The sequence below is a fragment of the Cicer arietinum genome, chromosome 1 (assembly GCF_000331145.2).
Source record: "Cicer arietinum cultivar CDC Frontier isolate Library 1 chromosome 1, Cicar.CDCFrontier_v2.0, whole genome shotgun sequence".
NCBI lineage: Eukaryota > Viridiplantae > Streptophyta > Magnoliopsida > Fabales > Fabaceae > Cicer > Cicer arietinum.
Genome location: NC_021160.2, coordinates 52,962,324 through 52,973,098, shown reverse-complemented (window position 1 = coordinate 52,973,098; position 10,775 = coordinate 52,962,324). Strand labels below are relative to the sequence as shown.

Below are 10,775 nucleotides of genomic sequence, written 5' to 3'. Positions count from 1 at the left end.
AAAATTAAACATATGTTCTCCTTATTGAATATATCAGACAAACTGCCTGAGGTCAAATTTGGTGGTAAAAGAAAGCTAGTTTTTATCCAACAATGTACGCAGCTATTGGAAATCTTTCAATGAAATCCCAAGTTAACATAAGTATTGGGATGATGTGATGAACATTTCACAATGCAATGCTGAAGTTAATATAACATTCTGTCGATGAGTTTGAAAAGGGAAAACTTTCAAATTGTGAATATATTGTAGTTTTAAAAGCAACCAAAAGACACTTAGCAGAAATCAACTTGTATATAGTCACTTCATTTCATAAATTTAGTGAATGCACCAGTCTTACGATGTCCTATTATATCTTGTCAACAAATAATTAGCAAGTAGGAATTCATGAGTGTTGTTTTGATAAGTTGGAGTTTAATAGAGTCTTACCAGTCCCTTTAAACTTATTGAGACAGGCCGATTATCCAATGCTTCCATAACTTTTGAGGATATACTCTGCACAGATACAAAAATAATTACAAATAATTTAATTTACATACTATATTATTATATTAAATTTAATAAAACTTACCTGCAAGACCTCAGTAGCTATGTTAACTCGGTCTTTATTCCACAGCTTAAGCATGAGTACTGTAAGGTGAAATGTCTTAGGCTTGATGAATATAGATTTGTCAATCCCCAAGTCTGTAAAAGTGAAGTAAATCAGTGATATTTCATATTAAAGAAGATAGCACATAGAAGAAGAAGATCACAACAGAAGAATAAACATTTAATCCTTGACGGGTTTCTACATGACAAAGTAATCTCATGAATTCTGAAAAAATGACTAATTACTGAGTAATATAAGTATGACTTGGGAAGAACCGTTGTTTTCATAACTTAACTAGAAGTTCAGGCCCACAAAGTGTAAAATTATAGTGAACAGAAAAATGTAATGAAACACACAACAACACCCAGTCACTCACCAAAGAATACTTATGCTGCTGAGTTTATTACACAATGGAGATCATTTCACAATCTTTTGATTCAAATTTTTAAGCAACACACATTCAAAACATAGCAAAACAGATTATTCCTATACCAGATGAAGCAGAAGGCTTGGATGCTTTAGGTGCATAACTGACTAATGGTATGCTAGTAAGATTAACTTTAACTGATCCACAGTCATCATCAACTTTAAGATCAACTGCAACATCAGCATTTTCCTTTGACAATTGATCCACTTCTTTGTTATCAGTAGTATCCTCAGCCTCATTGGAGTCAGCGTCAAGATTCTCATCTATGCAAGAATTGTCATTTCCCAAAATAGTGTGTTGAAAATTGATTAGTTTAGAAACCAACTCAGGATGGATGGCCAATGGAAGGGATATGAAGTGGGAATAATCAAGATTTCGACTCCTAACTGTCTGTTATCAAACACGAGAAAATAAGTGAACCATAGTTTGTGACTGCAAAGTATATAAAGTCAACACCACCAACATAATCCACTTTAAAACAAACAAATTGGAAAATGAAGGTATACAATCATAAATTTCTTGAGATTGAGAGATTGCGCGTACAGACAACTGACCTCATTAATTATGGCCTGAACCTTCTCTGAAGCTGAAGTCACACTATCTATCGAAATGCCTTCAACGGCTGCCAAAAACAATTATATATGTTGGATGATATGAAAAACATCAGAGAAGAGTTTGATCTTATTCTATAATAACTTAGTATTACTGTATAAATCATGAATAGTGCTTAGTCTTTTGTATAAAATCACATCAAACCATCAAACACAATTCAAAATCTTTCTTTTTTTCTTTTCCATCCTTAATGTAATACTCTAAAACTTCAACTTAAAAATCATTTAGATATGGGATTTTGTTATCCACTCTTAACGAGAGTCATAATGATGCAGACAAGATCTTTCTCCAAATGGCCAGGTTGTTAAGAGGGGAGAGCCTATACTTTAAATGGAAGTTCTGTATCTCACACTCAGCCAATATAAGACTCAATTATATGCTTCTGGTATAACTATGTTCTGGTCTATTGATGGACGAGGGTGTATTAATGTCAAATCAGCAATCACTTAATTTAATATATCATTCTACAAATATAAAACTAATCAAAGTTGAAAGTTGAAACAGAACCGTAACAGAAAATAATTATTTCAAAGCTGACACATACGAGATAAACAGTGAATTATGTTAACCCAAAAACTTACTAATAAACTCATCTTCTTTTGAAGAAGGGAATATTATCTTAACCCCCATCTCCTCTTCTATCTTTTTCTGTGTGTATCCCCTGAAACATTATTAAGTATGAGTAAGACATATATATTCTTATATCATAAGAACTATCTTCTACACTCTTCGATGATAACAACAGCAACAAGATTTTGTATTATTGTATCCTTATGATGTTGACAATGTGAATCTCAAACCTAAACAGTTTACTATTCCTGATAGGCATTACTATTTTTCCTTTTCAGCCTATCTATAACTACTAATATGCATCACTAATTATAATTCACTATCACTTTCACCCATGCCATACTCATCCTACCTTTCATCTGAACTTCATATAATTCCAGTTGGCTAAACAAAGTTGTTATCAATTCCAAACAAATTAAAAACAAGTTTTTACCCTTTGCCTTTAATAAAACGAAATAGAGAGACACCAACCTGCACAACAAAAACAAAATTAAATAGATGAAGTTGTTGACTGTTTAATGCTTAATCAGAAAGAGACCCAAATGCACGTATAGAATGTGATATAATTTATTTCCACTGTAAATTGTGGGGAAAATGGAAGAAAAATATCAGACAATAAACATTGAAAGCGTAGGTCAGAATCAGGGAAAAAACACAATCAACAGTATAGTGTTTCATGCAAGAGTTCTAGTCCTCCCATCCAATTTCTATGAAGCCCTGCCATCTGACAACAAAACAATCAATTCTAGTGCTATAGTAACATTCAATATAGATTGAACAACTAACAAATCAAGAAACCTGAGCATAAAGAAAAGGGGCCAAATAAAATATATCCGGTGATCACCAGCACATAAAAGGACAAGCGAACAAATATTGGTTGAAAATTCATCAAATATAAATTATCAATTCATAAAGATAAAAAAAAAATGAAAATGAAAAAAATATAAATAATAAATCTTGCCTTCACAGAAATTGAATGTTTTTCAGTAGAGAGAGATGAATCTCCTTCTAGCACTTTGCTACAACTTGCTTCTTGAACTCCACCTCCATCTTCTGACTCAACTGTCGCAGCCGTTATCAAGCTTTCTGTAAAAATATAAAAGATACCAAAATTCTCAATTGATCGAAGACATTGAACTATACATCTATACCATAATTAAATTTAGATAAAACTAACTAGTATATATCTGTTTCAATACATTCAAAGGAATATTACCACTCAAAGTCATCACATAAGAGAAATCATGTATATCATAAACATAATGCAAAATTATTGGCACTACCATAATGCAAGGGACAAAAAAGACAAACCTTGACAAGAACCAGCATTAGTTGCAATAGGTCTCCAGATAGAATTCATTGTTTTCGGTTTCTTGTCATGATCTTCAATGGAAACTCTCTTTTTTCTACCACCCATTATAAAATCACAGCTTAACCCATGATAAGTTCTCTGTCCCTGATGCCACAAAAAAAAAAAAGCAAATTTGTTACAATTATTACATCTCAATGAGACACCATTTCAGTATAGTGTAGTAAAATTTGTAAGTGGGAACTCAATCAATCCCCACAAATAGTTATATTTCAAACTTGTCAACTAGTAATGTTAACATAATTTAATTTCACTAGGAGCACACTATGTATATAATTCAAAAGTAAAGGAAAGAGATTAAAAAAGTTGAAAAACAAATACATGAATATATAATAAGTAATACTAAAAAGAAGGGAACCTGAAAGTGCGTGTTGGTAAATCTGAGAACTCGGTCCACTCTACAAAACAACAATAACAATAAATTCTAACACAACAATATTGAATTTGAATTTGAATTGAAGGCAATATAAGATTGAGAAATCAAATTTGTGTTGTAGACACTACACAAACCTAAAGAGAGACCTGCAACCTATCATTCCCTTACTCCAATGAATTGCAAGGCCAGTTTCGTAACTTCAATTTTAGTGATCGGTGCAAAAACAAAAAAAAAAATTTAGTGATCGGTGCAAAAACAAAAAAAAATATTAATTAAAGTATAAAGTTAAAAATTCAAAAAAAAACTCACGCCCAGTGGGACTCGAACCCACAATCGCTTGATTAGAAGTCAAGCGCCTTATCCATTAGGCCATGGGCGCTTCTGATGATAAAAATGAATATTAAAATTATTTGTATATAACTTGGAAACTTAATCATTTTAAAGTTACAAAATATTTTTAAGTAATAAAATTAAAATTGATTCGTATATACTATTAATAACCAAACAACCACTAATTTATAAGGTATAAAATAAGATAGTTAGAAATCTAATGAATTAATCATGAATTATTTTATATGAGTTAGTTTAGATTTAGTATCGACTCGATCTAATCTATTTAATAAAATATACATTGTCTTGTGAATATGTTTGACTTTATATTTGCATTATTAGTACTTTTTACAAGTGAGACCACAAGTACTAGTAAGTGGTTCGAGAACCACTTTATGCTCGTTGTTTAATCTTTTTAGAGTAACAAGCGAAAAGTAAGTAAGTCATGTATCCTTAACCAGTAATTGAAGTTGAGTTAGCTTGATCATTTAATCCTTGTGAGGATATTGAAGAGGAAACATGTACAAAAGAGTTTATATATATGAACAAATTAATACATGAGGGACAAAGCCTTGTTCAGTTGTACTTATGATATGGAACACAAAGGAGATGGAGAGAGAGTATGTGTGACAGGGGCTTCTGGGTTTTTGGCTTCTTGGCTAATTAAGCGACTTCTTTTGTCTGGCTACCATGTCATTGGAACAGTTAGAGATTTAGGTTCCCCTCTTGCATTACTATCACATCTCCAAATATATTTTCATTTTTTATTACATAGTCAATTAAAATTCATGAATTACATTTAAAGACATTTAAATATGTATGGTATGGTACTCAGGGAAGCATAAGAAAGTTGAACATTTATGGAAATTGGAAGGAGCAAAAGAAAGACTCAAATTAGTCCAAGCTGATTTAATGGAACAAAATAGTTTTGACAATGCTATCTTGGGATGCAAAGGTGTCTTCCACATTGCCTCTCCGGTACTCAATCATAAATCAAATGATCCTAAGGTAAGGTATCATAACATTTTATTTCTATTTCTCTCTTTTTATGAAACATGGCAATTATTATATGATAATTAATATTGATAGTATCTCTATGTCAGAACTTATGAGTCTATAACCATGGTTACTATACATATTGAAATGAGTCATGCATGATACTTTGATGAATCTCTAATATGGTTATCAAATTTTGTCCAACAAAAAACAGTCAGAAATCTTGGAACCGGCTGTCCAAGGTACGCTTAATGTGTTGCGTTCTTGTAGAAAGAACCCAGCCCTTGTTCGAGTGGTGTTAGCCTCTTCGTCTTCGGCTGTTAGAGTAAGAAATGATTTTGATCCAAACATACCACTTGACGAATCATCTTGGAGCTCCTTGGAATTGTGCGAGAATCTCCAGGTACACACAAAAATGAAATGTTGTATACATACGTCATCATGTAGATATCTACATAGTGATATGTCATTGAAAATTTATGTATAATTTTTTTTGTTTACATTTACAATGTAGTAATTAAATTGTATTTGTAATCCATAGAGTTTAATAAAAAGTTTATACAAATATTCAAATTTAATTACAATTTTTTCATCGTGTCATTTTATAGCACTCAATACATGTTCTAATGTCTTATGTGACAACTTAATGAAACATAGTTTGAGGTACGTGTAATTTTTTTCACCAATATATAGTTATTAAACTTATTGTGACATGCATGTATTTAAGGCATGGTACCCAATGTCAAAGATACTAGCAGAAAAAGCAGCTTGGGAATATTGCAAAGAGAATGGAATAGACTTAGTCACTATTTTGCCATCATTCATCATTGGACCTAGTTTGCCACCAGATTTATGTTCCACTGCATCTGATGTTCTAGGCTTGCTCAAAGGTACATTAAGAAAAACTTGACCTGTCCCTTAATTTGATTGGTGATTTATTTTTAAAAATTATGATTAATTATATTGCAAATGAACTAACAGGGGAAACTGAGAGATTTCAATGGCATGGAAGGATGGGATATGTTCATATTGATGATGTTGCACTTTGTCACATTCTTCTTTATGAGGACAAAGCCTCTCATGGTAGATACCTTTGTAGCTCTACAATAATGGAGAATGATGATTTGGTTGCCATGCTAGCAACTCGTTATCCTGCTTTGCCCATTCCCAAGAGGTTGGTTAATGCTTCTCATAACATATATGCATTAATGGAATAACATACTAGTAATATCTTAGTACTAAAGTAACACATATAATTGGTAATGATTAATTGCCGGTGTAATAAAACTTTGTATAGAAAATAAACTCTTTATTTATTTGGTTTTCAGGTTCCAGAAACTAGATAGACCACACTATGAACTAGACACTGAAAAGCTGAGGAGCCTAGGATTCAAGTTTAAATCTGTTGAAGAAATGTTTGAGGATTGCATTGCATCTTTTGTGGAGCAGGGCCATCTCACTCTTCACCTAGAAGGTGGTCCAATTTAATCAACTTCTATATGTTTTTAGTTGACATTGTTTTCTTCTTGTAATTTAAGACCTTTATGTCATATAAGAGGGTCTATTTCCGCCATAATATTATTTGTTTTCAAATATCATTTGTTTTGTTATCAAAGTTATTTTGTGCTAGTGTTTAGTTGAATGCACATATTATGTATGTGAGTCTACTATAATCTTTTATACTAAATTCTCTTTTTCAAAATAGAAAACTTATCCTTAGAAATAATACATGGATCCCTAAAATTAAGTAAAACGTCAAAAGTTGATATTTTTAGAAACACAAAATATATAAACTAATGCAATGTTTCAATCAACAAAAGGGGTAATCAAGAATTGAGAATAAATAGTTTCAATACAATAAAAAAACCATAATGAAATCCCAAAATGATCTCCTAGACTAATAGAAACAGAAAGATAAAAAAAAGTTAAAATGGTAATGCCTAAACAACTACTCAAATTTCAGAAAAAGCAAAACGAAGTAATGAACCATAACAAGACATATTTAGAGTGCAAACATCATCATGACAACAACTGTGACAAAAGTAGACACAAAACTTGAAGTAAAGACGATTGCGGAGGATGAAGCAGTCTGTATGGTATCAGATTCAGAAGAATAAGGTGAAGGAGCCATTGCTGGTGAGATGGAAACTTGAGGTGGAATTGAAATGGTGGGTGGTGGAGATAGTGCTGGAATTGGATGTGGTGCCATAACTTCAACAAGCAATTTTTGGCCATGGTTGCAATGATCAAGAGTTCCACTGATGAAGTAGAAAGCACCAGATCTGTCAAGGTTAAGAGTGCTCTTTCCATTGGTGAAAGTAGTGATTGGTTCAGTAGTGTCACAGTTAAAGTAATCATATTTTTCAACAGTAAGAAGTGAATCATTCTGGTACACAAATACTGCATAAAATAAGAAGAAAATGTGAGTAACAAATGCAAGTAAAAGAAATGAAAGAAAAAAAAGAATTATACCGAGAGAATCTCCAATTTGGAATCTGTTAGTTTGAGCCCATTGTGTATAAAAAGCAGTGTTGTTCTGATCAGGAACACGCCAACCAAGGTGATCACCAACTTGGAATTGCCTTGAAGCTTCAACAGTAGTGGTGACAGCAGCCAAGAAAATGAGAACACAATTGCATAGAACGACCAAAAGGGAAGGCATGTTTGTTTGTGTTCTAAGTATATCTTAATCTTAATTAGTGAGAAGAAAAAATATGATTATGGTGGTAAGTTGTAACACCAAAGGATATATATATATATAAAAGAGGGAAATAGGTGGGTTTAGTGGGAAGTTATTATGATTTGTGGTGGCTGGCAGTTATTCGTTCGTGTGCTCAATTTGGAACAAGACACCTAAACGCGGGAGAGAGACTACCTAATGTCACAATCCAAACCGTTCATCTGTACTTTCATTCCTATTTACATGATTGTGTTAAATGCAAAATCTCCCTAACTCATCACCACATCCAAATCTATATATACATTTTTTTCAAATCCATATATACATGTAATTCACTTGTTTATACAATAAAATTTAAAGTTCATAAATAAATAAATAAAATATGTATTGTAACTTTTTTCATTTTCTTAAGTAATTTCTAGTTTATTGGACACTCAAGGTGAATTTGTTCTCAATCAACCAGATTTTCTCCTAACACAAGATTCAAAAATCGAACATTAACCAATTGCTTAAAATGCTCAAGTCGCTTACCACTCAGACCAACCACATGTTAATATCATCCATATAATATTTTATATTTATATAGGAAGTAAAAAGTAAAATTAATTTTTCATGTATTATTAAAGTGACTTAAAATTATTTTAAATTATGAAATATTAGTGACTTTGAAGTAAATTTATGGAAATTAAATATTATTCAAAAAAATATTGTAATAGATGAATGAATAAAGATCAATTAAAATAAATATGTGGATTTGGAATGCCATGCAGTTAATAAATGTGATAATACTTATGATAGAAAGTTATATTTAATTTATTAAATATATTTGACAATAATTAATAAGAATATCTAGTATTATCTTCCCTTCAATTTTTCTATGCTCTTTTCCATAAAGGTTGTGTAATTGTGTAAAGAAATAGCATATAATACGACAATAAGATACATTAAATATGCATATAATAGAAAATTCACAAAATTGGTGGGGCACTTGCCCTTATGATTTGCCTGTTTCCTTTCCAATACTAGCCATTTCTTGCAGTTCTCTAAGCTTGGCATCCCTTATGTCAAATATGCTAACAGGCATTGGTTTTGCGGGACCATGCAACTGCACAAGATGAACTATGTCTTCTTTAGTTAAGCTTTTCTTCTCAACAAGTTCATTCACCACAGCATCCATCAGCACTCTGTTTTGCTGCAGGATCTGATATGCAAAACAAAGTGGTCACATTTTACTCAATAATAATCATTCATTTGAAACAAAGTTGTGTATTTGAATCCAATCAAGAGTCATCCAGTTCTTTAATCCTTCATTAAACTATAGCATGCATACCTCTTTCGAACGTTCATAGCACGAGTTTAGAATCCGCATTGCTTCCAAATCAATTTCCTGACAATACCATGCAATGAAAAGTTGGTCGCATGTTATCATTGCCATGTTGTTAGCATTGTTATTATGTTTCTCCATGAATACCTCTTTTGTACATTGTCTCATATTTGTCTACATTATTTTCACTTCTTTATTCGAGATAACTAAATTGCAATGAATTCTAGTTTTGGCATTATTTCAGATGCAAGTGTAACTTATGAAAAGGCAAAAAGAAATGCGATGAAAAACAAAAATTTGGGACAGAACACATACGTTAATTCGGTCTGGCAACCAGAAATTGGATACTCCATGATACTTTTCAGAAAGCCCGCCAATAATAAACATTCTTGCAGCACACCTAGCATTGTCTGCAGTTTCAGCCCATATGGTACTCAACTGAAATATTGCAAATCAAGTTAATAAATATTTAGACATAACCATAAACTATATTTATAATCAAAGATACGAAAAAACAATGCATAAAATAAGTATACGACACTGATAACTTGTGTGCACAGCACAATGATATTGATATCAAAACTGTAATTTACAAAGAAAAAAAAGGTGTTATAGATTGTAACAGAAAGATTCTCTTACCTGACCTTTCCCAAACCACACTTCATCGGCTGCGCGCGGTGCTAGTTGAACAGTTATATGATCAAAAAGAGATTGTCGACTGCATGATATTTGTAGTTACAAGTTGCAGGAAAATAATATGGGAGGCACAAAACATAGTTTTGTAATGCAATTTGATCAAGCAGTAACAATATGAGGGCGACAGAGAGGCAACTAATGCTAGATATAAACAATATAAACATTTCATTCAGAAGGAATTTACAGACAGCTAATATTTATTAAAATAAAGGTGTAAAGGTTTAATTAAAGAATCCATACGTGAGCATTCCATCGTTAAATTTGAATGAATCCAGCTTCGTCCGAACATAACCCAATTCCCTACCAGCTCTAGGAGCAATTGTGATCTACATCAAAGCAATAAAAAGCTAAAATATTGTAGTCCCTTTGTTATTAGTAGTCAGATGATGAATATTAAGAGGACAAAGTAAAAGAGAAGTTTTCATTTTGTACGTGAATAAATCTAATAACAATTAATTTCAAATAGATAGAAAGTAGGATTTTTTTTGGCAAAATCTTGACAAAATTTCTCTTTTCAGACATGAGAGTATGTCCAACCAAAACAAAAAGCAAAATGAATAGAAAGTAGTGTCCATACATATTCAATATCATCAAGATTAGGCAAGTTCATAGCCACGACAGCCATCGCAGCTTCATTTATAGCTACTTGTTTCCATTTCTCTTTGCTTCTCTCCTTTCTATCTAGCATTCCTCTCTCTTCCATTTGTGCAGCTTGTAATAAGTCATCGGTAGTAACCTGCAACAGTAAAAATCAGAAATGAATAACTGCAAGCTACCATGTTACTGAAACTAGTAAATCCTTTCCTTAT

The 10,775-nt window shown here is 32.0% G+C and overlaps 4 protein-coding genes and 1 non-coding gene across 5 annotated transcripts in view; 1 reads left to right on the top strand and 4 right to left on the bottom strand.

Moving 5' to 3' along the window:
- Positions 1-4,181, bottom strand: part of LOC101491479 (uncharacterized) — a 5,517-nt gene extending 1,336 nt beyond the window's left edge. The window contains exons 1-10 of the mRNA XM_004486714.3: positions 4,075-4,181; positions 3,923-3,962; positions 3,507-3,651; positions 3,157-3,281; positions 2,629-2,666; positions 2,207-2,286; positions 1,568-1,635; positions 1,079-1,403; positions 569-681; positions 427-492 (exon numbers count right to left, since the gene is read on the bottom strand). Of these exons, the coding sequence (XP_004486771.1) occupies positions 427-492; positions 569-681; positions 1,079-1,403; positions 1,568-1,635; positions 2,207-2,286; positions 2,629-2,666; positions 3,157-3,281; positions 3,507-3,651; positions 3,923-3,962; positions 4,075-4,100 (1,026 nt within the window). The 5' untranslated portion in view covers positions 4,101-4,181. The remainder of the gene's footprint in view (positions 1-426; positions 493-568; positions 682-1,078; positions 1,404-1,567; positions 1,636-2,206; positions 2,287-2,628; positions 2,667-3,156; positions 3,282-3,506; positions 3,652-3,922; positions 3,963-4,074) is intronic.
- Positions 4,182-4,246: 65 nt separating this feature from the next.
- TRNAR-UCU (transfer RNA arginine (anticodon UCU)) lies at positions 4,247-4,319 on the bottom strand. The gene has a single exon. It is a non-coding gene; the product is annotated as a tRNA-Arg (tRNA).
- Positions 4,320-4,841: 522 nt separating this feature from the next.
- On the top strand, positions 4,842-6,919 carry LOC101492461 (tetraketide alpha-pyrone reductase 1). The gene is made up of 6 exons (XM_004486717.3): positions 4,842-4,987; positions 5,106-5,278; positions 5,481-5,669; positions 5,994-6,156; positions 6,248-6,440; positions 6,595-6,919. Exons 1-6 carry the CDS (start codon positions 4,864-4,866, stop codon positions 6,752-6,754), a joined length of 1,002 nt encoding a protein of 333 aa, XP_004486774.1. The 5' UTR covers positions 4,842-4,863; the 3' UTR covers positions 6,755-6,919.
- A 149-nt stretch (positions 6,920-7,068) lies between these two features.
- Positions 7,069-8,640, bottom strand: LOC101492120 (early nodulin-like protein 7). The gene is made up of 2 exons (XM_004486716.4): positions 7,739-8,640; positions 7,069-7,666 (listed from the first exon to the last, which is right to left on the bottom strand). Exons 1-2 carry the CDS (start codon positions 7,926-7,928, stop codon positions 7,269-7,271), a joined length of 588 nt encoding a protein of 195 aa, XP_004486773.1. The 5' UTR covers positions 7,929-8,640; the 3' UTR covers positions 7,069-7,268.
- Positions 8,641-8,782: 142 nt separating this feature from the next.
- Positions 8,783-10,775, bottom strand: part of LOC101491792 (probable inactive ATP-dependent zinc metalloprotease FTSHI 2, chloroplastic) — a 5,660-nt gene continuing 3,667 nt past the window's right edge. The window contains exons 6-11 of the mRNA XM_004486715.4: positions 10,544-10,702; positions 10,207-10,292; positions 9,910-9,988; positions 9,586-9,708; positions 9,277-9,333; positions 8,783-9,147 (exon numbers count right to left, since the gene is read on the bottom strand). Of these exons, the coding sequence (XP_004486772.1) occupies positions 8,941-9,147; positions 9,277-9,333; positions 9,586-9,708; positions 9,910-9,988; positions 10,207-10,292; positions 10,544-10,702 (711 nt within the window). The 3' untranslated portion in view covers positions 8,783-8,940. The remainder of the gene's footprint in view (positions 9,148-9,276; positions 9,334-9,585; positions 9,709-9,909; positions 9,989-10,206; positions 10,293-10,543; positions 10,703-10,775) is intronic.